The sequence below is a fragment of the Talpa occidentalis genome, unplaced genomic scaffold (assembly GCF_014898055.3).
Source record: "Talpa occidentalis isolate TD23 unplaced genomic scaffold, MPIMG_talOcc4v2.1 talOcc4.5, whole genome shotgun sequence".
Lineage (NCBI taxonomy): Eukaryota > Metazoa > Chordata > Mammalia > Eulipotyphla > Talpidae > Talpa > Talpa occidentalis.
The window spans coordinates 66,145,634-66,172,255 of record NW_023604861.1 but is presented as its reverse complement, the minus strand read 5'-3'; the positions used below and the strand labels follow the sequence as shown (position 1 = coordinate 66,172,255).

The following is a 26,622-nucleotide window of genomic DNA, read 5'->3' as shown; positions in this document are numbered from 1 at the left end:
TTTTTAGTAGGTTGAGAAACCTCCAGACAGCTTTCCATAGTGGATGGAGGAGTTTGCACTCCCACCAGCAATGTAAGAGAGTTCCTTTTTACCACATCTTCACCAACATTTGTTGTTGCTTGTTTTTTCGATATGTGCCATTCTTACTGGTGTAAGATGGTATCTCAATGTGGTTTTGATTTGCATTTCTCTGATGATAAGGGATGTTGAACATTTTTTCATGTGCCTGTTGGCCATTTGCATTTCCCCTTTGGAGAAATATCTTTTGAGTTTTTCTGCCCATTTCTTTTTTTTTTTTTTGATCTGTGATTGTTTTAATTATCTTAAGCCTTATGGTCACATGACTTACACATTTGTGCTGATGGTACATCTATGTTAATGAGCTGGCAAAAGCACCATTACCAATCACACATATATGGTAGTGCTGTAAGTGTATCTACCTTTGAATAGCTGTTTAAGAGACAATCCTGAACTGTATCTTAGTAAAGAATTCTACAAGTCTACTATCTCTTGTCAAGCATGAGTTTTAAAAGTATTTGAACTTATAGATTACCTATGTGAGAAGCATTTTCTTTTTTTTTTAATGTTATTAAACTAAAATGCCTTTCATTAAATAAAAGGCAACATTTTAGGTACAGGAAATTTTAATCAAATGGGCATCTTAAGACCAAAAAGATAAAATGGGCACTGCCAGCTTATCTTCTGCCCTTGTCTTTACTAGGCTAATAACACAACTTGAAACACAGATGAGTCTTGGTCTGTATGTGAGAAGCAAAGGGAATTTCTCAGTATTTAAATATATTAATATAACCAGTTATATAAAATCTAAATATAAAACCAGTTTCCTACAGATTTGGAGATGGCATTCACCATCTCAGTTAAAAGTCACTAATCAAGTACAATTAGATCTTAGAAAGGGAAACAATCACTGTACTTGACGAACCGTAACTGCTATCAAAATTCAAAACACCACATCTTATTCATTTAACCACAAGTCAATCTTATTTAAATCAGGACTGTCAAACAAAAAAAAATTCTATCAGCCATTCATGATCTGAATTCTGATGTATGAACTCAATTTAAATATGGTACACACAAAAAAGTCATGAGACATTTTTCCTTTATAATAAATAAGGCAGTGCCAACTATTACTCATTAGTAGCTTTCTTGAGATAAGCTATCAACTCTGCCCTTTCTGACTTCTTCTTAATGCCAGCGAAGATCATTTTTGTTCCAGGGATGTACTTCTTGGGATTCTCCAAATACTCCATCAGTGTGTCCTCTTTCCAGGTGATGCCTTTGTTCTTGTTGGCATCTGTGTAAGAAAATCCAGGGGCCTGACCTGTCTTTCACCCAAAGAGACCATGGAGATTTGGCCCAGTTTTGTGCTTGCCTCCCTTTTCCACAGTATGGCACTGGGCACACTTTTGAACAAAAATCTTCTTGCCCTTCTCAATGTCACTCATTTTTAAATTGCTTTTGTCGCGGGCGACACGAAGGTTAGCGCTCCCAAGCCGGACGTCCCGCTCCTTCTTTCTGCCCATTTCTTGACTGGATTGTTTATTTTGTTTTTGTTGAGGTCGTGTGAGTTCTTTGTATATCTTTGTCATCAGTCCCTTACCAGTTGAATAGAGTGCAAAGATTTTTTCCCAATCAGTGGGGTGACTCCCTGTTTTGGTTAGTGTCTCTTTTGCTGTATAGAAGCTTTTCAGTTTGATGTAATCCCAGCTGTTTATCTTTTCCTTGACTTTCTTTGCTTTGGGTGATGAGTCTTTAAAGATATTATTGCAGTGTATGTCTTGTAGTGTTTTACCTATATTTTCTTCTGTGTATTTTATGATTTCAGGTCTTATGTCCAGTTCTCTTACCCATTTTGAATTGATTTTTGTGCATTCTGAGAGGTAGTGGTCTAGTTTCATTTTTTTTGTATGTGGTGGTCCAGTTTTCCCAGCATCATTTATTGAACTAGCTGTCCATTTTCCATTGCATGTTCTTTGTTCTTTGCTCCTTTGTCAAAGATCAGTTGTCCATATAAGTGTGGTTTTATTTCTGGGCTCTCTATTCGGTTCCATTGGTCTGTGTGTCTGTTCCAGTACCAAACTGTTTTTATTATTATGGCTTTGTAGTATAGCTTGAAGTTTGGAAGTGTGATACCTTCTTTCTCCTTTATTTTCATCAGCAAGACTTTGGCTCTTCATGGTTTTTTGTGGTTCCATATGAATTTCATCAGTATTTGTTCTATTTCTTTGAAGAATGTCATTGAGATTTTTATTGAAATAGTGGTGAATCTGTATATCACTTTTGGTAGCATGGCCATTTTAATAATGTTAATTCTTCCAATCCATGAGCAGGGGATGTCTTTCCATTTCTTTGTGTCTTCTATTTCTTTTAACAGTGTTTTATAATTTTCTTTGTATAGGTCTTTCATCTCTTTTGTTAGGTTTGTTCCCAAGTATTTGATTATTTTGGTTTCAATTATAAAAGGGATGTTTTTCTTGATTTCTTCTTCAGATTGATTGTTTGTGTACAGGAGTGCTACTGATTTTTTTGTGTTGATTTTGTATCCTGCTACTTTACTTAACTGGTTGATTATTTTGAGTAGTTTTTCTGTGGAGTTTTTAGGGTTTTTATGTGTATATTATCATATCATCTGCAAATAGATGATATTTCTTTCCCTGTTTGGATTCCTTGTATGTCTTTCTCTTGTCTTATTGCCCTGGCTATGACCTCCAGTATTATATTGAAGAGCATTGGTGAGAGAGAACATCCTTGTCTTGTTCCTGATTTTAAAGGAAAGGCCTTCAGCTTTTCGCCATTGAGAATAATATGGTGGTGGGTTTGTCATATATGGCTTTTATCATGTTAAGGTATGTTCCTTCTATCCCAAGAATTTCAAGGGCCTTCATCATAAATGGATGTTGGACTTTGTCGAATGCTTTCTCAGCATCTATTGATATGATCATATGGTTTTTATTTTTCTTTTTGTTGATGTGTTGGATTACACTGATCGATTTTCATATGTTGAGCCATCCTTGTGCCCCTGGGATGAATCCCACTTGATTGTGGTGTATTATCCCTTTGATGCATTGTTGGATTCTTTTGGCAAGGATTTTGTTGAGGATTTTTGCATCAGTGTTCATTAGGGGGATTGGCCTGTAATTTTCTTTTTTGTATGCTGTCTTTGTTTGGTTTTGGTATTAGTGTTATGTTGGCTTCCTAGAACATATTTAGTAGTATTCCTTTTTCAATTTTTTGAAAGAGTTTGTGTAGGATAGGCATTAATACATTGCTGAATGTTTGGGAGAATTCATTTGTGAAGTCATCTGGACATGGGCTTTTGTTTTTGGGGTGTGCTTTGATTACTGCTTCAATTTCGCTACTTGTAATTGGTCTGATCAGTTCTAATTCTTCTTTGTCCAGCTTTGAATATTATATCATTCTAGGAGTTTGTTCATCTCTTCTAGATTGTTGAATTTGTTTGCATATAAGTGTTCATAATAATCTCTGATTATTCTTTTGATTTCTACTGAGTCTGTTGTGATTTCTCCTCTTTGATTTATAATCCTATTTATATGTGTCTTCTCTCATTTTTTCTTTGTGAGCCTGGCTAGAGGTTTGTCTATTTTATTTATTTTTTCAAAGAACCAACTTTTGGTTTCATTGATCTTTTGGATATTTTAATTTCCATTTCATTTATTTCTGCTTTGATTTTTATTATTTCCTTTCTTCTACTGGCTTTAGGGTCTTTTGTTCTTTTTCTAGCTCTTTGAGATGTGAGATTAGGTTATTTCCTTGATTCTTTCTTGCTTCTTGATGTGAACTTGCTTCTTGATGTGTATTGCTATATATTTTCCTCCTATAACTGCTTTTGCTGCATCCCATACATCCTGGAAAGTGGTGTCCTCGTTGTTGTTCAACTCCAAGTATTTTTTAATTTCTTCTTTGATCTCTTCATTAGTCCAGTGGTCTTCCAGTAGTGTGGATTTCAATCTCTATGAAGTGGGAGGGTTCCTTCTTTTCTTTTCATGACTTATTTCCAATTTGATGCCTTTATGATCAGAAAAAAATAGTTGGAATGATTTTGATATTCATGTATCTGTTGATGTTTGTCTTGTGGCCCAGTATGTGATCAGTTCTGGAGAATGATCCATGCATGCTTGAGAAAAATGTGTACTTGTATTTTTTTGGGTGCTCTGTCTTATAGATGTCTGTTAAGTCCATGAGTTCTGTGTCTTTACTTAGGGCTCTAGTTTCTTTGTTTATTTTTTGTCTCATTGATCTGTCCATTGGTGAGAGTGGAGTGTTGAAGTCTCCCACTATATATGTATTTTCTTTAATGTCTGTTTTCAGAGCTGGTAATAATTGTCTAATATATTTTGGTGCTCCTTCATTTGGTGAGTATATGTTGATGAGTGTTATTTCTTCCTGGTGTATTGTCCCCTTGATCATAATGTAGTGTCCGTCTTTGTCTCTTTGCCTTTTTTTAACTTGAAGTGTATTCATCTGATATAAATATAGCTGTTCCTGCCTTCTTTTTTTGGTCCATTTGCTTGTGCGATTGTTTTCCAACCATTTACTTTCAGTCTGTGTTTATCTTTTGTGGTTAAATGTATTTCCTGGAGACAGCAGAAGTTGGATTTTGTTTTTTAATGAGTTTTATTTTTTGATAAGTTTAATCCATTTACATTTAGAGTTAATATTGATATGTTGGCCTCTGTATTTGCCATGTTGTTTGTCTTCTTTGTGATTTTATTCCTTGCTTTATTCTGTTCTTGTTCATTCCTCTGTTGGTTTTGGCATTAGGACTTCTTGTAGAATTTTTTTGGAGTGGGAGTTTAGTTGTAATGAATTTCTGGAGTTTCTGTTTGTCTGAGAAGATCCATATTTTTTTCTTCATACAGAAAGGAGAGATTTGCAAGTAAAGTATTCTTGGTTGGCATTTGCTGTGCTGAAGTTGGTTGAATATGTTACACCATTCTCTTCTTGCCCTTAGTGTTTCTTCAGAGAAGTCTAAAGTTAACCTGGTTTTCCCTTGTATATTACCATTCTAAAAGGAGTGTAGTAGAATTCCTAGTGGTTAGTTTTAATTTCCTTAAGGCTCTTTTCATGTGCTTATATGCCATTTGCATCTTTTTCCAATAAAATATCATTTCAAATATATTGCCCTTTTTAAAAATTGTGTTGCTTGTTATGAAATGTGGGAGTTCTTTATATGTTCTGGATGCAAGTCCTTCATTAATTATGAGCTTTTCAAATATTTTTTCAAATCTGTGACTTTTTTAATGTCTTTCAAAGATCATATATTTCTGGTTTTGAATTTCAGTTTGACAGTTTTTCTTTCGTAATATGGGACATGTGTCATAGTAAGAAATCCACGCCTGATGGAAGGTCATAATGATTTTCTCCTCTATAATCTTCTAAGATTTGTAGTCTCTTTATAGCCTTCTATATATAGTCTTAGGTTTCATATTTAGATCTGTTATCCTTTTACTTCATTAAATAGTTTTTTAATATAATTTATTTATATATTTTTAATATCATTATTCATTTTTGTACTGTGTTTGGTTTCTCCTCTCAAGTGTAGTTCCCATATAATTCCCACCACCTATTCACCCATGCACCATCACCATAGTTCCCTGTGTTCCTCCCTCTTCTGTTCTGATCCCTCTCCCACAGAATGTCTCTGATTTATATTTCCAAACAATTTTTTGTTATTATTTCCCCCTGATTGCTTATTTATTTCCCCTATATTACTCCTAGAAGTCAGAAAGAAAAAGAAAAAATATCAGATGGTTTCTCTTATAGTTTCTATTTTTTGAAACAGTTTTAGATTTCCAACAACACTGAGTGGAAAACAGAGTTCCCTTCTACCCCCTGCCCCTACATAGACAACTCCTCCACTATAAGTCACCAGAGTAGCAAATTTGCTAATGCCAGTAATACTACATAGACACATAAAAATAACCCAAACCCATAGTTTATATTACTGTAGATTCTGTGGGGTTTTGACAAATATATAATGACATGAATCCACTATTATATTATCATACAGAGTATTTTCACTGTCCTGAAAATCCTCCTTGCTCCACCACTTCATCCTATCTTCCTTCTAACCCCTGGTAACCACTGATCTTACTCTCTCTATAGAGGTTTTCTTTTTCCACAATGTCCTATAGTTGGAATCATACCATATATAACCCTTTTAGATTGACTTCTTTTACTTAGTAATATCCATTTAAGGTTCTTCCTTTTCTTTTTATTACTGAATGCCAAGGAACTCAATTGCTATAATATAGCAGTATGGTATTAAGAGTATGTTTGTATAGTTTTATAAGAAATAGCACATTATCTTCCAAAGTGGTTGTGCCATTTTGTGTTCCCACCATCAGAGAATGAGAGTTTTTGTATTGCTCCACGTCCTCACCAGAATTTGGTGCTGTCAGTGTTCAAGGTTTTGGCTATGCCAATAGATGTGTAGTCAGTGTCTTATTTTTGTTTAACTTCACATTTCCCTGATGATATATGGTACAAAGCATCTTTTTACATGCTTATTTGCCATCTGTAAATCATCTTTGGTGAGATGTCTGTCTGTTACAGTTTTAACCCCCCTTTTAATTGGGTTGTTTTCTTATTATTGAATTTTTAGTTCCCTCTATATTTTGGAAAATATCCTTGATCAGATGTCTTTTGCAAATATTTTGTGCCTTGTCTTTTTATCCTCTTCACATCTTTCACAGAGCAGAAGTTTTTCATTTCAATGAAATTCAGTTTACCAGCTCTTTCTTTCATAGATCATAGAATGAAGCTATTTAAACTTCAAATTTGCCTTTTTAAAAACAGTCACAGCCTTAGGAGAGTCATTGAAACTATCAAGAGCAGAAGAATACATCAAGCATCAATCACCTCACCTTAAATGCTAGGGGGACACCAAAACTAAAATAAAACTTCTACAATAAGCAAAATAGAATCTAGAAAAAAGAGCTCTTTGTGATAGTGTGGGAACTGTGGAAAAATATACAGAAAGCAACATTTTTAAATCTTAAAATGAATTTTCCCTGCCTTTAGCACCATCTTTATATATATTCCCCTTACCTATAAATTCAAATATTAAATAAAGAATAAATTCAGGGGGGTTGCAAATGTATGGGGAATATAAAAATAAAATTTATTATTAAAAAAAAAGAATAAATTCATGCTCATCATAAAAAAAAAAAAACCCAATCAGAACAATGCAGATAATCATAAAGGCAGGTTAATAATAGATTTGTACATAAGCAATAGACAAAGCACAAGTGGTTGTAAATCTATTTTAGATTAGGCAATAAGTGAATTATAAATAATACAACTGAACCTATTTAAAAAAAAACATTAAATAAGAATTTTTTTTTAGTTAGAAAAAATTTTTGAGTTATTTAGTGAGCAATAATGAAGTCATAAGATACATATAACTGCTCTCACTAAAGAGGACGGGGGGAACTAAATATGTGAAATAATTTATGAATTAATAACTAGATGGGAGGGAATGTTTTCATGTATATCAAATCATGACTATGTATATCTTACAATTTGATTTATCAATTATAGCTCAGTAATGCTAATTTTTTTAATGGGCCATGTGGTAGTAAGTATGGTTAACACCATAGAAGGTTAGCATATGTCAAATTGTGAGAATGTCCGGAGTTTTCCATAAAGATTAATCCAATTAGTTATTATGTTGCCATAAGTTAGAGAGATAGTTTTGGGCTGCAGAATCTTATGCTCTTTAAATTACAAGGTCAGTCTATGTCATTAAAGATAGGAATGGTAACATTGATTTGCTTAAGGGGTCTGCCATTGCTACAGTTAAGTGTTTTAATTAAACATTAAATATTTTCTTACTCCCATTTAACCAACTAGCTTGATTTTTCTAAAATCAAGGTCATGTTGTTTAAAATAAACCTTTTTTTCCAGCTAACATTATTATAACAATAATTTTAATAGATTTTATATAGTTATGTAAGCTTACATAAATTAGGGCATAACCAATTATGGATGTTTAATTTTTTTACCAAAAATATTGTATATATGTATTATTTATATGGAATGAGTCATAATATCCACTAACAATGTTAGCTGTTAACCTGTTGCTTTTGTAGCTTTTGAATCTTGCACCATGTACATATATTACTTTCTCAAAAATGAATAACTTTTTTAAGATATGTGTTGGAGAGAAATGAAATTTGTCCCCTTCTGCACTGCTAGTGGGAATATAAGTGGAAATAGGAACCAATTTGGCAATTCTTCAAAAACTTACACATAGAATTTACCAGTTGACCCATAAATTCCATTCTAGGAAGGCAGAAGATGCCTTCACACCAGTAAGGTTATGAGAGTTAAGCCAAAACAATCAAGAATAAAGCAAAATAATCAAAAGCATGTACCCAAATAAATGTGCATGTTTTTCATAGCAACCAAAAGGTGGAACCAGTCCAGATGTTCATCAATGGTTGAATAAATGTGTGTGTGTGTGTGTGTGTGTGTGTGTATGTAAGTATAATGGGCTATTATTCAGTCATAAAAATAATTATATATTGGTATTTATTATAATGTTGATGTACCTTGCATTCCTTATGCTAAATGAAATAAGTTCTATATAAAAGGTGACATATTGTATAAGTCCACTTTTATATGAAATATCCAGAATAGATAAATCTGCAGAGACAGACATAGATCAATGGTTAACAGGAAGTGAGGGGAGAGAATTATGGGAATAATCTCTTAAAGTTTATTTTGGAGTGATAGAATTGTTTTGGAACTAGATAGATAGTTGTACAAACAACTGTGATTGTACTAAATGCCACTTTAAATACTATTTAAAGTATTTTAATATTATATAAATTTCACCACAATAGTTTTTTAATGTTTTTAATTCCATTAGCTATAGACAACCCCATCCTTATGAATATTCCAGCAGACCTTTTTGCAGAAATTGCTTAGGATATCCTGAAATTTATTTGGAAATATAAAACACCCAAAATGGCCAAAACAGTTGTGAAATCAAAGAAAGCTGAAAGATTTTCTCTTCCCATTTCAGAACTTAATATAAAACTAGTTTCCAAGACTATGGTACTAACATAAAAAAAAAAAACATTGATCAATAAATAGTATTGAGAGTTGAAAAATAAAACCTTGTATTTAAAACCAATTGACTTCTAAAACAAAGATGCCAGTGCAGTTCATTGGAGAAAAGGTAGTTTGTTCAACACACATTTTGGGGCAACTGGATAGCCACAGGCAAAAAAAAAAAAGAAAAAGAAAAAGAAATTGAACGTACCCTTACCTCATACCATACATAAAAACTTAACACAAAATGAATTAGTCTTAAAAGTGAGAACAAGACTTCTAAAAGGAAATAGGAGAAAATCTTAAAGACTGTTGGCTGGGCAAAGGCTTCTTAAATCTTAACTTTCTTAAACGCTACATTCAAAGTACAGACTATAAAAGAAAAAAAATAAAACTGGTCTTCATCAAAATTCAGAATTTTTATACTTCTAAAGACAATCTTAATTATTTAAAACAGAAAGAGACATCTTCTTGTAACCATTTTTGCATTTATCAGGTGAACATCTGATTGAGGCAGTATACCTAGCTTCAGTTAGAACATTCTAAAGACTTCATTCAATAATTTTATTTTAAATGTTTTATTTATTTTTAAAATATTTATTTATTTATGGGGTACAATCCAGAGGTGTGTAGATTGAGAGGATTCACCAGAGACAGGGTGGGGAACAGAATAGGCAGATCAACTGAAATACACTGCTGAGGGGAGAAGTGGGCAAGTCAGGAGAGGTCTGCTGCACCATGTGGCTAGCTCCCTGGCCAGGGATTGAACTCATGCTGCAGTGGCTAGGAATAGCTTCATAGGTTGAGTCTTAACCCCTTGTGTCACCAGGGAGGCCCCTGTTATTTTAAATGTTTTAATAGCAATTGTTTTCCACTTACATTGCTATTGGTAAATAGATTGAGGCTTTTTAACCAAGGAGAAACAAACACTCAAGTTATTTTTAAAAAGTGAGTAATTCTTCTATTGCTTTGTGAGTGCAAAATATCAATGGGAAATGGTAAAATTATGAGCAAAGTTGATATTTTAAACTTTTCAAGTAGAAAGTTTGATGTTTAGTGTTTTTATACTCACTTTGATGATAGTTAAGAACTCTTTAAAAATACAATTATTATTTAATTTCAAAACTAAGAAGTAGTGAATCATAGTTCATGCTAGATCTGTACAAATACTAATACTTTGCAAAATACTTTTTGCTAATAACATTTGTTATTTTTTCAGATATTCCTGCAAAAATAATTCCAAAAAGCATATTGAAGTATGGGACCCTTCTCCAGAAGAAATTATTTCCAATGAAGTAAACAACTTTAACCCTGTGTCTGCAAAATCTCTACCTAATGAGAATCTTCAGTCACTATACAATAAGGAGCTCCCTGTGCATATCTGTAATGTAGTATCTCCTGAGAAGATTTATGTTCAGTGGTTATTAACAGAAAACTTACTTAATAGGTATAGTATAAAAGGAAAATATCACATGTGGTTTTATTCATTTTTCTATATTTTGTTTCAAATATTTAGAAATCATAAATACATAATTTTAAAAGTAGAAAAATTATTTCGGCAAAATAGTCACTTAAAAACTAACTAAAAGCATACACTTAGTATATTTATTGGTTGTTTTCACTGTATTATAATTTATGCATTCCACATTTAATGAACATCATCTGTTTGATAGCCAGGATTCTCATTGTTGGGTATACAGTAGTAAAAACATGAACAAGTCTTTGCTATCATAGAACTTAAATTTTATTTATTTTTTTTTATAGAGGCATGTTTTATTTATTTTGTTTTGTTCATTTGTTTGTTTTGTTTATACATGCACTGGGTGCAGTCAGAAGTGCGGGAGGGCGAGAGAATTCACCAGAGCCAGAGCGGGGAGCAGAGCAGGCAGAAGGAACGAAGTACACTGCTGAGGGGAGCAGCGGGCGGCAGGAGAGGTCTGCGCGCCATGTGGGACCCTCCTCCGGTGGCCGGGGAGCAGCCGGGGATCGAACTGGCACCGCAGAGGCCGCGGGCAGCTTCGCAACTAGAACTTAAATTTTAGTAGAGAAAGAGACAATGAATGTTACACACTCTGTGTAACAGATGATGATAAACACAATAGAGAGAATAGAAGCAGTTGGAAAAGACAGCAGATTTAAGGGATAGTGATTTTTGAAATGGACCCTGAAAAAGAAAAGAAAGTAAGCCATGAAGAAATCTGGGATGAGTTCATCTCAGGCAGAGGGAAGAGCTAATTCAAATATGTGTGGATATTAAAGGAAAACAGGTATTCAGCTTGACTGCTGTAAAATGAACAAAGTGGGGATAATAGGAGGCATGTGGACAGAGAATTATGTGTTTTAAGAAAAGACTTAGAAAATCAACATTATTTTTCTTTACATAGTTTAGAAGAAAAGATGGTTGCTGCTTATGAAAACTCAAAATGGGAACCTGTTAAATGGGAAAATGATATGCACTGTGCTGTTAAGATCCCAGATAAAAATCAGTGGCGAAGAGGTCAAATAATCAGAATGGTTACAGACACATTGGTAGAGGTAAATGCAGAATTGAAAGTGGATAAACGCATTTTGTATATTTTTCCTAGAGTTATTTAATCCAACTTTTATTATGCTTTTTCAGTTTGCAAAAAATTACCTTCCACAGACTTTAAACTTATTGTTTTCATAGGTCTTGCTGTATGATGTGGGTGTTGAACTACTAGTGAATATTAACTGTTTAAGAGAACTTCAAGAAAACCTGAAGACAATGGGAAGATTATCTTTGGAATGCTCTCTTGTTGATATAAGGTAGCTCATAGCTGAGTAAATTTTCTCATTGAATATGATTTTAAATAATTTTCTCTTTGGATGGAGTTTTGTTGATTTGGATATAACATTCTGAAATTTTCACAGAATCTAATTTTAAAGTTTTAGGAGAGAAAGATAAAAATTCAGAGCACAGGTGCAGCAGACTGCTCCTGTCTAGCCCACTGCTTCTCTGCAGTGTATTTCAATAAATCCACATTTTCTGTTCTCAAAAAAAAAAATTGGAGCACATAAATTTTAGTGATATTAGGGAAATAGAGATAGTTGAGTATGAAAGGTATCTTGATAGAATCACACTGTAAAAAAAAACTTAAAGAAATAAAATATTTCACAAGCTTAGAATTGATTGGAAAGTTATAAATGTATTAATTACCACAGTGCATTGGAGAGGATTCTTTATGGCATAGTTTGAGCATGCTGGAATCTTGTCATAAACACAGAGCAAATTGCATGCATGGCAAAACTGAAGACTGCACCATCCACGTCTATACCAAAAGCAGATAACAAAGATTTCCCCCAGGCATCCTCAAACACAAGTATATGGCACACCAGGAAGCAAGACCTTTATGGTACCAATCTTTATGTGGGAGGATGTAGAAGAAAGGCTGACTGGGATTCTAGCAGCTCCCAGAATAGGAATTGACAGCATCATTTCACTGGCACACACAAGCCAATCTGAGAACAGCAACCAAAACGGAAAAGGGAGTAACACAGAATGCTATTCATAGGTGAATGCAAGAGATCTGTAATGTGCCAAAGTTTCATGGCATTGGTGCCTTCTTAATAATATAACTGCTTGAAAGTAAACTGGAACAGTCTTTCATTGCCCCACACTGAAGAAAAGCTTCTGGGAACAAAGCCTGATTTGAGCAAAACGGACAATGGGGAAAAGAAGAACAGGTAAAAGTAGAGAAAAAGAGCAAGATATCAAAGTATGAGATCCTATTTTTCTGTCATTTTGAGAAAACATAAGGAAGAGTCTAGACCCATTAAGCTAGAGAAGCATTTTGATCTATCCCTTTCTCCCAAAAGGACAGGAAATTTTATTTTGCATAAAACATGAGCAAAAGAAAGGATTACAATATCCAAAGGAAAAAGAACAAGGAGCCAAATAATATCCTGAAAACGATGGAAATCTCCAAAAAGACATGCTCACAAAATAATAAATCTAATATTTTTTAATGAACTGAAAAAAAGAATATGATACTCTATGGAAAACAACATAAAACATAAAATAGGAATAATTGCAATGAAAAATTTGAAGAGAGAGATAGCAACACTCAGGAAAAAAATATATCAGAAATATAGACTAAATTAGAAAAAAACAAAAACAAATACACAATAGATAATGCTTTAAGAGAAGACAGTATAGAAATGAGGACAGAATTCTTGTGATATGCAGGATTTATTTTTGAGATTACATTTATGTAATATTGGGAGCTACTGAAGGAGTTTATGGCTATTGGCTCTGCATCTGTTAGTGGGACTGGAATTGGTATAGGTCAGTGGAGCCAGCAACAGAAGAAAAGATGCTGTTGATAAAAATGACTAGAATTAACAAAGACAAACTAGAACCTGCATAGGGTCATCACCACTCAATCCTGACAACAGAAGTGACCTGCAGAAGACCAAGCCAGCTTTAGAACATAATGACCCCTCCTGCTTGTTGCATCCCAAATCTTGGTCATTCTTAACCCACAACTATAAAAGAGGAATTCTAGCAAATGCTGTCCAGGAGAGACGGCACAATTCCAACACAAGCAGTGGTATTTTTCCCATTACTATCCCTTTTACCCATTCTCTTCCCTCTTAACCTCAGAAACCTTACTTTGTAGTGTCTTTTAATTTTAATAAGTATTTTTCTATTTTGAATTGTCTACTTTATAAATGTCCAAAGTATTTCTTTGTCTTTTTGGCTTGTTTATCACACATAGTTCTCTTGAAATCCTTCCATTTTGCTGTGAATGGCAATGTTTTGCCTTTCCTTACAGAATAGTATTCCGTTCGTGGATATACCACATCTTCTTGATCCATTCTTGTAGAGGGTGTTTCTATATCCTAATTTTTGTAAATAATGCTGCAGCAAACATGGAGCACATAATTGGGGGATACTTGGTCTCAAGTTATTAGGAGAGATGCAAAAAAGTGGGATTGCTAGGTCATATACTATTTCTATTTTTAGTTTTTAAGGTAAATCCAGTTTGCTTTATAAAATAGCTGCATGCTGTTGCCCTTCTAGATATCCTTTTTGGTGAATTGTTCATATCTGCTGCCTGATTATTATTGGTTTTTTTGGTTAAATTATGTACTTTTTAAAAATACATATGGGTTATTAGCCATTTGTGAATTGTGAAATATGTGAATATTTTTCTTATATTCAGTGGAATGACTTCTCAATCTGCTGGTGTTTTTTGCTGTGTAAAAAAATTTTCCTTTGAGGTAGTCTGAGTTTTGTCCATTTCTGCTTTTATTTCCCTTGCTATAGAGGTCCAGTCCACAAAAAACATCTTTCAGCATTTGATGTTATGAAACATATCACCAGTGTTTTCTTCTAAAATTAAGTCTTTAATCCCTTTGAATTTATTTTTGTGCATAGAGTTAGTGATGCACATTCATTCTTTTACATATAGTTGTCCAATTTTCCCAGTACCATTTATTAAAGAGACTCTCCTTTCTCCACTGTATGGCTGTGGCTCCTTTATCATGAATGAAGTGTTGACACATGCATAGATTTATTTCTGGGCTTTCAATTCTGTTCCATGTATCAATGTGTATATATTTTTATTCCAATACCATATTTTTGTTTTTTTTAAGATATTTTATATTTTTATTTATACTAAATCTTTTTTTTTTTTTTTTTGGTTAAGTAACAATAAAATGTCATAGTTTCAGTCCTAGAATTAAATTTTGAACATGATAGCCTGTTTAACATTCTAACTCCTCTTAAATTTATTAGTACAACAAACAAGTAGTAACATGCATAAGTGATATTGATGTTCTACTCACTTCTACTCATTTGACTTAATTTTAGAATCCTGGGAAAGAAACTTAGAAATGGCTGTAAGTTTATCTTTTTAATGTTTTTTTTTTTTTTTTTAAATATTAAATTTTATTTTTATATTCCCCCATACAATTGCAAACGCCCCATTCTGACCCCAATCCTTCCCCTCCCGCCCCCCACCCACCAAAAGTGTCTCTGGTTCATAGTTTTTTGTTGATTTTGATTTTCACTTTCTTATATTCATTTTCCTGGTCCCTTATTTAAGTTTTCTAGATTCCTGCTATGAGTGAGACCATCCGGTATTTTTCTTTTTCTTTTTGGCTTATTTCGCTGAGCATGATCCCTTCCAGTGCCATCCATGTTGCTGCAAATTGCATGTGTTTATCTTTTTTGAATGCTGAGTAATATTCCATGATATATATGTACCACATCTTCTTGATCCAGTCATCTATTTTTGGGCATTTGGGTTGTTTCCAAAGCTTAGCTATTGTAAACAGTGCTGCTATAAACATAGGAGTGCAGGTGCTCTTTGGAATTGATGTTTCTGTGTCCTTTGGGTAAATACCTAGGAGTGGAATTGCTGGATCATATGGAAGCTCTATGTTTAGTAGGTCCAGAAATCTCCACACAGCTCTCCATAGTGGTTGGACCAGTTTGCACTCCCACCAACAGTGCACAAGAGTTCCTTTTTCTCCACATCCTCGCCAACATTTGTTGTTGCTAGTTTTTTTAATATGTGCCATTCTCACTGGTGTGAGATGGTATCTCATGGTAGTTTTGATTTGCATTTCCCTGATTACAAGTGATGTTGAACATTTTTTCATATGTCTGTTGGCCATTTGCATTTCCTCTTCAGAGAAGTTTCTTTTTAGCTCTTCTGCCCATTTTTTGACTGGATTATTTTCTTTGTTGTTGCTGAGTCTCATCAGCTCTTTGCAGATTTTTGTGATCAGTCCTTTATCATTAGTGTTGGGTGCAAAAATGTTCTCCCAGTTGGTGGGGTTTCTCTTTGTTTTTGTTATTGTCTCTTTTGCTGTGCAGAAGCTCTTTAATTTGATGTAGTCCCAGCTGTTTATCTTTCTCTTCACTATCACTGCTTTGGGTGATGTGTCTGTAAAGATGTCTTTGATGTGCAAATCCCGTAGTGTTTCGCCTATATTTCCTTCTATGTATTTTATGGTTTCAGGTCTTATGTCTAGTTCTTTAATCCATTTTGAGTTGATTTTTGTGTATGGTGTGAGGTAGTGGTCAAGCTTCATTCTTTTGCATGTAGCGACCCAGTTTTCCCAGCACCATTTATTGAACAAACTTTCTTTGCTCCAATGCATAGTCTTTGCTCCTTTGTCAAAGATTAGTTGACCATAAATCTGTGGGTTTATTTCTGGATTTTCTATTCGATTCCATTGGTCTGTATGTCTGTTCTTGTTCCAATACCATGCAGTTTTGATGATTATGGCTTTGTAGTAGAGTTTGAAGTCTGGGAGTGTGATGCCTCCATTTCCTTCTTTTTTTTTCAGTAGAGCTTTGGCTATTCGGGGTTTTTGGTGATTCCATATGAATTTCATCAATAATTGTTCTATTTCTTTGAAGAATGCCATTGAGATTTTGATTGGAATAGCATTGAATCTGTATATTGCTTTTGGTAGGATGGCCATTTTAATAATGTTTATTCTTCCAATCCATGAGCAGGGGATGTCTTTCCATTTCTTTGTGTCTTCTTCTATTTCTTTTAACAGTGTTTTATAGTTTTCTTTGTATAGGTCCTTTACCTCCTTTGTTAGATTTATTCCCAAATATTTGATTTTTTTGTTTCGATAATAAAAGGGGTGGTTTTTTTGATTTCTTCTTCTTCAGATTTATTGTTTGTGTATAGGAAGGCTACTGACTTTTGCGTGTTGATTTTGTATCCTGCCACTTTACTGAATTGATTGATGAGTTGAATTAGTTTTTCTGTGGAGATTTTGGGGTTCTCTATGTATATTATCATATCATCTGCAAATAGTGATAGTTTGACTTCTTCTTTTCCTATTTGGATTCCTTGGATGTCTTTTTCTTGTCTTATTGCTCTGGCTAGGACTTCCAGTATTATATTGAAAAGCAGTGGTGAGAGTGGACATCCTTGTCTTGTTCCAGATCTTAATGGAATTGCTTTCAGCTTTTCACCATTGAGAATGATACTGGCTGTTGGCTTGTCATAGATGGCCTTTATGATGTTGAGGTATGTTCCTTGTATCCCAAGAATTTCAAGGGCTTTTATCATGAATGGGTGTTGCACTTTGTCGAAAGCTTTCTCAGCATCTATTGATATTATCATATGGTTTTTATATTTCTTTTTGTTGATGTGTTGGATAACGTTGATTGATTTTCGGATGTTAAACCATCCTTGTGCCCCTGGAATGAATCCAACTTGGTCGTGGTGAATTATCTTATGGATACATTGTTGGATTCTGATAGCTAAAATTTTATTGAGGATTTTTGCATCAGTGTTCATTAGGGAGATTGGCCTATAGTTTTCCTTTTTTGTGTTGTCCTTATTCGGTTTTGGTATTAGTGTAATATTGGCTTCATAGAACGTGTTTGGTATTGTCCCTTCCTTCTCAATTTTTTGGAAGAGTTTGTGAAGGATAGGCACTAATTCGTCTCTGAATGTTTGGTAGAATTCATTTGTAAATCCATCAGGTCCTGGGCTTTTGTTTTTGGGCGGTTTTTAATTACCATTTCAATTTCGCTGCTTGTAATTGGTCTGTTTAGGTGTTCTGTTTCTTCTTTATCTAGCTTTGGGTGATTGTAGAGTTGTAGGAATTTGTCCATCTCCTCTAGATTGTTGAACTTGTTTCCATATAACTGTTCATAGTAGTTACTGATTATTCTTTTGATTTCTGCTGTGTCCGTTGTGATTTCTCCTCTTTCATTTATGATTCTGTGTATTTGTGCTTTCTCCCTTTTTTCCTTTGTGAGCCTGGCTAGGGGTTTGTCTATTTTATTTATTTTTTCAAAGAACCAGCTCTTGGTTTCATTGATCTTTTGGATTGTTTTTTTAGTTTCAATTTCATTTATTTCTGCTTTGGTTTTTATTATTTCTTTTCTTCTACTGGTTCTGGGGTTTTTTTGTTGTTCTTTTTCTAGATCTTTGAGCTTCGAGATTAGGTTGTTTCTTTGAGTTCTTTCTTGTTTTTTGATGTGAGCTTCTATTGCTATATATTTTCCTCTTATTACTGCTTTTGCTGCATCCCATACATTTAGGATATTGGTGTCCTCCTTGTCATTCAATTCAAAGAATTTTTTAATTTCTTCTTTGATCTCCTCGTTAGTGCAGTGGTCTTCCAGTAGTGTGGCTTTTAATCTCCATGAGGTAGGAAAGTTCCTTGCCTTCTTTTTATGATTTATTTCTAGTTTGATGCCTTCGTGGTCAGAAAAGATGGTTGGTATGATTTCAATCTTGGTGTATCTGTTGATGTTTGTCTTGTGCCCCAGTATGTGATCGATCCTGGAGAATGATCCGTGTGCGCTTGAGAAAAATGTGTACTCCGTTTTTTTTGGGTTTAGTGTTCTATAGATGTCTGTTAAGCCCAAATGCTCTAGGTCCTTATTTAGAGCTTTAGTTTCTTTACTTATTTTTTGTCTTGTTGATCTATCCATTGTTGATAGTGGTGTGTTGAAGTCTCCCACTACATATGTGTTTTCTCTGATGTCTGTTTTCAGAGAGGACAACAGTTGTCTGATATATTTTGGTGCTCTTTCGTTTGGTGAGTATATGTTAATGAGTGTTATTTCTTCTTGAAGTATTGTCCCCTTAATCATAATGTAGTGACCATTGGGGTCTCTTTTTATTTTTTTGAGTTTGAAGTCTGTTTTATCTGATATAAGTATAGCTGTTCCTGCTTTCTTTTTTGGTCCATTTGCTTGTAGGATTGTTTTCCATCCTTTGACTTTGAGCCTATTTTTATCTTTTGTAGCTAAATGTGTTTCCTGGAGACAGCAAAAGGTTGGGTTTTGTTTCTTAATCCAGGCTGCAACTCTGTGTCTTTTTATTGAAGAGTTTAGTCCATTTACATTTAGAGTTAATATTGATATGTTAGCATCTGTATTTGCCATTATGTTTGTCTTTCCTTTGATTTTATTTATTTATTCTTTTAATAACTTTTTTTTTTTTTTGGTCTTCTTTCGTTGTTATTCGTCCCTCTGAGGTTCTGGCTTTAGGATTCCTTGTAGTATTTTTTGGAGTGGGGGTTTAGTCGCAATGAAATTCCGGAGTTTCTCTTTGTCTGGGAAGGTCCATATTCTTTCTTCATGGAGGAAAGAGAGCTTTGCGGGATAGAGTATTCTTGGTTGGCATCTGTTTTCTTGGAGTCTGTTGACTATGTCCCTCCACTCTCTCCTTGCCCGTAGTGTTTCTTCAGAGAAGTCTGATGTCAGCCTGATTGGTTTTCCTTTGAATGTTATCTGTTTCTTCCCTCTTGTCAGCTTCATTATTTTTTCCTTGTCCTGGATTCTTGGGAGCTTTACTATTATGTGTCTTGCTGTGTTTTTCCTTTCGTCGTGGAAGTTTGGTGTTCTTCTTGCTTCTTGTATATCAATTTTCAGCTCCTTCTTCGCATTTGGGAAGTTCTCTTCAATTATATCCATGAATATTTTCTCTGTTCCTACATCTCTCTCCTCTCCTTCTGGAATTCCTATAACTCTTATATTTCCTTTCCTCATGGAGTCAGATAGTTCCCGAAGTCTTTCTTCATTCTTTTTCCTTCGTACTTCTCTTTCCTTTTCTGTTTTGGTTCTTTTTATTTCTGTGTCTTCAAGATTACTTATTCGTTCTTCCATTTCATCTATTCTGCTTTCATTGCTTTTCCCAGAGTTCTTTAGTTCCTCCATTAATTCTTTGATCTCCTGCATTTCTCTTACTTCCCTCTTTAGGGACTCAATTTCCTTCTTCTGATCTATCACTTTTTTAATCATGGCAATTTTAAATTCTCTTTCTGGAAGGCTCAGAAGTTCTTCCAAGTTGCTGTCGTTGCAATCTGGGGAGTGGTTTTCTTTTTGTGGTGTGCTTCTATCCTGAGGAGTTTTTAGGTTGCGTGTGGTTCTTCTACTCCCTACTGTCTGTTTTCTAATTTGTCGTATGCGTTGGGACACTGTGTTGCTCAGACTGACTGACATCTTGGGTGAACTTCTCCGCTCCCCTCTGGCTCTTCCAGGAGCCATCTCTGTCTTCTGGGGAGCTTTCTAATGGTTTTAGGCAGTTTTTACTGAAGAAATGTCCCTGTTCTCAAATGGCGAAGCGGGATGCAGTCCCTGCGCCTCCGGTTTCAGGCACACTCTTCTGCGCACCCGGTCTGCCCCGGACGTGGGTGCCTGCTCCCTCTGTGGGCTCAGACTGCTGGTCGGAAGGGGCCTGGCGTGGAATAACTTCCCGGCTGGCCACTGGGTCCTCCAGAAACCTTCTGCCCTTTTCAAGCAGTCTTAAGAAATGTCCTGTTTTATAGGGTGTTAGTGACTTTTTTTTTTCCTGGTCGCTAGGTGGCGCCAGAGATCTCTCCTATTGTCCTTGGGGGGCTGTTTTTCGCCTCCCCCCCACCCCGTGGGACAGAGAACAGAGCGGGAATGGTAGGGTACACCTCAACAGCTTTGGGGTGCTGTGTCTGCCTTGTGCCCCACCGTCGTGGAGAAACCACGCCCCGAATTTTCGTGCCCCGGGTCTCAGTTCAAAGCCCTCAGTTCCAGGACGCGGGCTGTAGCCCAGTTCAGTGGCGCGGGAATGGCGCCTTTTGCACCGCTCCCGTGCCTGGGCGCCTGGTTCCTGCTCACTCAGGGAGGGACCTTCACCTCAGTGAGGACCTCCATGCGTCTCCCTGCAAGCCTAGGTCGCAGGCGCGGGGACCTGGGCAGCCGCGATCCAGGTCTGCACTTGCTTTTCAAGCTCCCCGAGCGCGCTGCGTTTCCGCGCCAGCTTACCGGCAGCCTGGGCTGTGTGCGTGTCTCCCGGGGTCTTTGTTCTTCTCTAATGGCGCCCGGAGCCGTTCCCTCACCGCCGCGGTGGATCCTGCAGGGTTCGCCTCAGCTCCCGTTCACGGGGTGTGGTGGCTGCAATAGTTCCTTTCCACTCACAGTCCCGCTTGCTGCGTCGTTTGTTCTTGTGGGCCGTTTTGGTTTGTTGTTTCCTCCTCTCTGCCGGTCGGAGAGTGCCGCCTCTGTGGGCGGGGGAGGGGAGCAGGGTTCTGCGCTTCCCTCCCTTCTGGTCCTCTTTTATGGCCACTTTCTTCTTCGGGCAGTTCGCTGGAGTCACCCGTTTATCTTCCGTGTCCCACTTCTCACTGGGACCTGCCGCTTTTCCTCCCTATTAACTTTTTTTAATGGGAGATCTTACTCGCAGCGTCTCCTCGCCGCCATGTTGCTCCGCCCCTCTATACTAAATCTTTTATTCCAGTTTTATTGAATTATAATTGGCATAAACATTATATTAGTTTTAGGTGTATAACACAATAACTTGAAATATGTATATACTGTGCAATGATTACATAGCTAATATACACTACCTCACATAGATAAAATATTTTTTCTTGTGACAAGAGCTTTTAAACTTTAAAAATTTTTTGCATCATTCTTCATTTTTGTACAATGTAAGTTTTCTCATGTTGGTTATAGTCCCCTTGAAATTCCCACCACCAATTCACCCATGTACCATCACCCTAGTACCTTGTACTCTTCCCACCCCTGTTTTGATCCTACTCCCCTCATCCTCCCTGTAGAATGTCTCTGGTTTATAGTTGCTTGTTAAGTTTGAGATTTACTTTACTGTAAGTATTCTTTATCCATTTATTTATTTATTTTCCTGATCCTTATTTGGATCCTTTACATTTATCCTAAAAGTGAGACCATCCGGTATTTTTCTTATTCTTTCTGGCTTATTTCACTGAGCATGATCCCTTCCAGCACCAACCAAGTTGCTGTGAATGGCAAGAGTTTATTTCTTTTGATTGCTGAGTAATATTCCGTTGCATATATATACCACATCACCTTGATCCAGTCATCTATTTTTGGGCATTTGGGTTGTTTCCATAGCTTACCTATTGTAAATAGCAATGCAATAAATATAGGGATGCAGGTATCCTTTCGAATTATTGTTTCTATGTCCTTTGGGTAGATCCCTAGGAGTGGAATTGCTGGATCATATGGAAGCTCCATTTTTAGCAGATTGAGGAACCTCCACACAGCTTTCCATAGTTGTTGGACCAGTTTGCATTCTCACCAAAAGTGTAAGAGAGTTCCCTTTTCCCCACATAATCGCCAATATTTGTTGTTGCTAGTTTTTTTAATATGTGCCATTCTCACTGGTGTAAGATGGTATCTCATTGTAGTTTTGATTTGCATTTTCCTGATTATGAGTGATGTTGAGGATTTTTTCATATGCCTATTGGCCATTTGCATTTCCTCTTTAGAAAAATGTCTTTTAGCTCTTCTGCCCATTTTTTTGACTGGGTTGTTTTCTTTGTTTTTGTTGAGATTCGTCAGATCTTTGTAGATTTTGTGATCATCCCTTGTCATTAGTGTTGTGTGCAAAAATTTTCTCCCAGTCAGTGGGGTGTCTCTATAATTTGGTTAATGTCTTTTTTGCTGTACAGAAGCTCTTTAATTTGTTGTAGTCCCAGCTGTTTATCCTTTCCTTCACTATCACTGTTTTGGGTGATGAGTCTTTAAAGATGTTACTGAGGTGTATGCCATGTAGTGTTTGGCCTATATTTTCTTCTATATATTTTAAGGTTTCATTTCTTATGTCTAGTTCTTTAATCCATTCTGAGTTGGTTTTTGTGCATGGTGTGGGGTAGTAGTCAAACTTCTTTTTTTTTTTTGCATGTAGCAGCCCAGTTTTCTGAGCACCATTTATTCAACAGACTGTCTTTGTTCCATTGCATATTCTTTGCTCCTTTGTCAAAGGTTAGTTGACCGTAAATCTGTGGGTTTATTCTGGGTTTTTTGTTCTATTGGTCTGTGTGTCTGTTCTTGTTCCAGTACCATGCAGTTTTGATTATTATGGCTTTGTAGTATTGTTTGAAGTCTGGAATTGTGATATCTCCATTCCCTTCAGATTAGTCAGGAGATACTAAAGATGGAGCTTCCATATGACCCAGAAATTCCACTCCTAGGTATTTACCCAAAGGACACAGAATCATAATTCAAAAGGGCACCTTGCACCCCTATGATTATAGCAGCACTATTTACAATAGGCAAGCTGTGGAAACAACCCAAATGCCCAGAAATAGATGACTGCATCAAGAAGATGTGGTACATACACACAATGGAATACTTCGCAGCAATCAAAAAAGATAAACTCATATAATTTGCAGCAACATGGATGGAGCTGATAGGGATCATGCTCAACGAAATAAGCCAGAAAGAAAAAGAAAAATACCAGATGATCTCATTCATAGCAGGAATTTAGAAAACATAAATAAGGCATCAGGAGAAAGACTAATTATAATAAAGTAAGAATCAAAATCAACAAGCAACTATAAGCCAAAGACACACTGCAGAGGGTTGAGCGGGGGTGTAGTAGGGATTATGGTCAAAATAAGGGGGGATGGGAATAGTATGGGGACTATAACAAGATGAAAAAGCATACATTGTGCAAGAATGAAAAATGATGTAAAAAATACATGAAATAAAAGATTAAAAAAAAAACAGATTAGTCAGGAGAGCTCTGGCTATTTGGTGTTTTTTTTGTGGCTCCATATGAATTTCATCATTATCTGTTTGATTTCTTTGAAGAAAATTCATTGAAATTTTTATTGGAATAGTGTTGAATCTGTAAATTGCCCTTGGTAGGATGGCCATTTTGTTAATGTTAATTCTTCCAATCCAGGAGCAGGGGATGTCTACCATTTCTTTGTGTCTTCTATTTCTTTTAATAATGTTTTATAATTTTCTTTGTATAGATCCTTTGCCTCTTTTGTTAGGTTTACTCCCCAGTATTTGATTTTTTTTTGTTTCAATTATAAAAGGGATGGTTTTCTTGATTTTTTTTCTTCTTCAGATTTATTGTTTGCATATATGAAAGCTACTGATTTTTGTGTTTTGATTTTGTATCCTGCTACTTTACTAAACTGGTTGATTATTTTGATTAGTTTTTCTGTGGAGTTTTTGGGGTTCTCTGTATATTATATCACCTGCAAATAGTGATAGTTTTACTTCTTCTTTCCCTATTTGTATTCCTTGTATGTTTTTCTCTTGTCTTATTGCGCTGATTAGTACTTCCAGAATTATATTAAAAAGTTGTGGTGAGAGTGGACATCCTTGTCTTCTTCCAGATCTTAAGGGATTGAGAATTATATTGGCTATTGGCTTGTCATATATGGCCTTTATTATATTAAGGTATGTTCCTTCTATCCCAAGAATTTCAAGGGCCTTTATCATAAATGGATGTTGAACTTTGTCAAATGCTTCCTCAGCATCTATTGATATGATCATATCGTTTTTATTTTTCTTTTTGCTAATGGGTTGGATTACATTAATTGATTTTTGGATGTGAACCATCTTTGTGTGCCTGGAATAAATCCTACTTGGTTGTGGTGAATTATCTTATTGATGCATTGTTGGATTCCATTAGCTAGAATTTTATTGATTTTTTGCATCAGTTTTCATTAGAGACATTGGCCTATAGTTTTCTTTTTTGTGTTGTCTTTTTGGTTTTGGTATTAGTGTAATGTTGGCTTCATAAAATGTGTTTGGTATTTTTCCTTCCTTCTCAATTTTTTTAAAGAGTTTGTGAAGGATAGGCACTAGTTTGTGAATGTTTGGTAGAATTTATTTGTAAATCCATCTGGTCCTGGGCTTTTGTTTGGGAGGAGGGTTTTTATCACTGCTTCAATTTCACTGCTTATAATTGGTCTGTTTAGCTGTTCTTTCTTTATCTAGCTTTGGGTGATTATAAAGTTGTAAGAATTTGTGCATCTCTTCTAGATTGTTGAATTTAGTTGCATATAACTGTTTATAGTAGTCTCTGATTATTCTTTTTGATTTCTGCTGTGTCTGTTTTAATGTATCCTCTTTTGTTTATGACCCTATTTATTTGTGCTTTCTCCCATTTTTTCTTTGTGAGCCTGGCTAGAGGTTTGTCTATTTTGTTTATTTTTTCAAAGAACCAACTTTTGGTTTCATTGACCTTTGGATTTTTTTCTTCTATTTCATTTATTTCTGCTTTGATTTTTTTTTTTATTATTTCCTTCTACCAGCTTTTGTGGTTTTTTGTTGTTCTTTTTCCAATTCTTTAAGGTAGGATATTAGGTTATTCCTTTGAGTTCTTTCTTGTTTCTTGATGTGAACCTTTATTGCTGTATATTGTCCTCTTATAACTGCTTTTGCTGTGTCCCATATGTTCTGAAGAGTTGTATCCTCATAATCATTCATCTCAAGGTATTTTTTCATTTCTTCTTTGATCTCCTCATTGACCCAGTGGTCTTCCAATAGTGTGGGTTTCAATCTCCATGAGGTAGGAGGGTTTCTTGCCTTCTTTTCTTGTTTTATTTCTAGTTTGATGCCTTCATGGTCAGAGAAGATAGTTGTATGATTTTGATCTTAGTGTATCTGTTGATGTTTGTCTTGTATCCCAGTATGTGATCAATCCTGGAGAATGATCCATGTGTACTTGAGAAAAATGTGTACTCAGATTTTTTGGTGCAGTGTTGTATAGATGTCTGTTAAGCCCATGAGGTCTACATCCTTGTTTAGAACTTTAGTGTCCTTGCTTATTGTTTGTCTCATTGAGAGTAGTGTGTTGAAGTCTACTACATACATATTTTCTCTAATGTCTGTTTTCAAAGATGATAATATTTGTCTATTTTGGTGTTCCTTCATTTGGTGACTATATGTTAATAAAGGTTATGTTTTCTTGAACTATTGTTCCCTTAATCATAATGTAATGACTGTCCATCTCTCTTTTTACCTTTTTTAGTTTGAAGTCTACTTTATCTGACATAAGTGTAGCTGTTCCTGCCTTCTTTTTTGGTCCATTGGCTTGTAGGATTGTTTTCCATCCTTTTACTTCCAGTCTATTTTTATCTTTTGTAGTTAAATGTATTTCCTGAAGACAGCTTAAGTTGTGTGCTGTTACGTAATCCAACCTATGTCTTTGTATTGATGAGTTTAGTCCATTTATGTTTAAATTTAATATTGATACATTGGCATCTGTATTTGCCATTTTGTCTTTTTGTGATTTTATTCCCTGTCTGTTTCATTCTTCTTATTCATCCCTCTGTTGGTTTTTACTTTAGGACTTCTTGTAGTATTTTTTGGAGTGGGGGTTTAGTCGTAATGAAATTTGGAGTTTCTGATGTCTGAGAAGGTCCTTATTCTTTCTTCATAGAGGAAGGAAAGCTTTGCAGGATAAAGTATTCTTGGTTGGCATTTGTTGTCTTAGAGTTTGTTGAATATGTCCCTCCACTCTCTTCTTGCCCATAGTGTTTCTTCGGACAAGTCTTATGCCAGCCTGATTGGTTTTCCTTTATATGTTATCTGTTTCTTCCCTCTTGTTGGCTTCATTATTTTTTCTTTGTCTTGGTTTCTTAGGAGCTTTACTATTATGTGTCTTGCTGAATTTTTCCTTTCATTGTGAAGTTTGGTGATCTTCTCACTTCTTGTATGTCTGTTTTCATCTCCTTCTTCATGCTTGGGAAGATCTCTTCTATCATCTCCTTGAATATTTACTCTGTTCTTATGTGTCTCTC

The 26,622-nt window shown here is 35.3% G+C and overlaps 1 protein-coding gene and 1 pseudogene across 2 annotated transcripts in view; one reads left to right on the top strand and one right to left on the bottom strand.

Moving 5' to 3' along the window:
- RNF17 (ring finger protein 17) overlaps positions 1–26,622 on the top strand; it is a 190,819-nt gene that overhangs the window by 91,314 nt on the left and 72,883 nt on the right. For both annotated transcript variants that reach the window (XM_037527382.2, XM_054701227.1), the window contains 3 exons: positions 10,322–10,549; positions 11,487–11,637; positions 11,771–11,889. In XM_037527382.2, the coding sequence (XP_037383279.1) occupies positions 10,322–10,549; positions 11,487–11,637; positions 11,771–11,889 (498 nt within the window). The remainder of the gene's footprint in view (positions 1–10,321; positions 10,550–11,486; positions 11,638–11,770; positions 11,890–26,622) is intronic.
- LOC119258937 (cytochrome c-like) lies at positions 303–1,526 on the bottom strand (annotated as a pseudogene).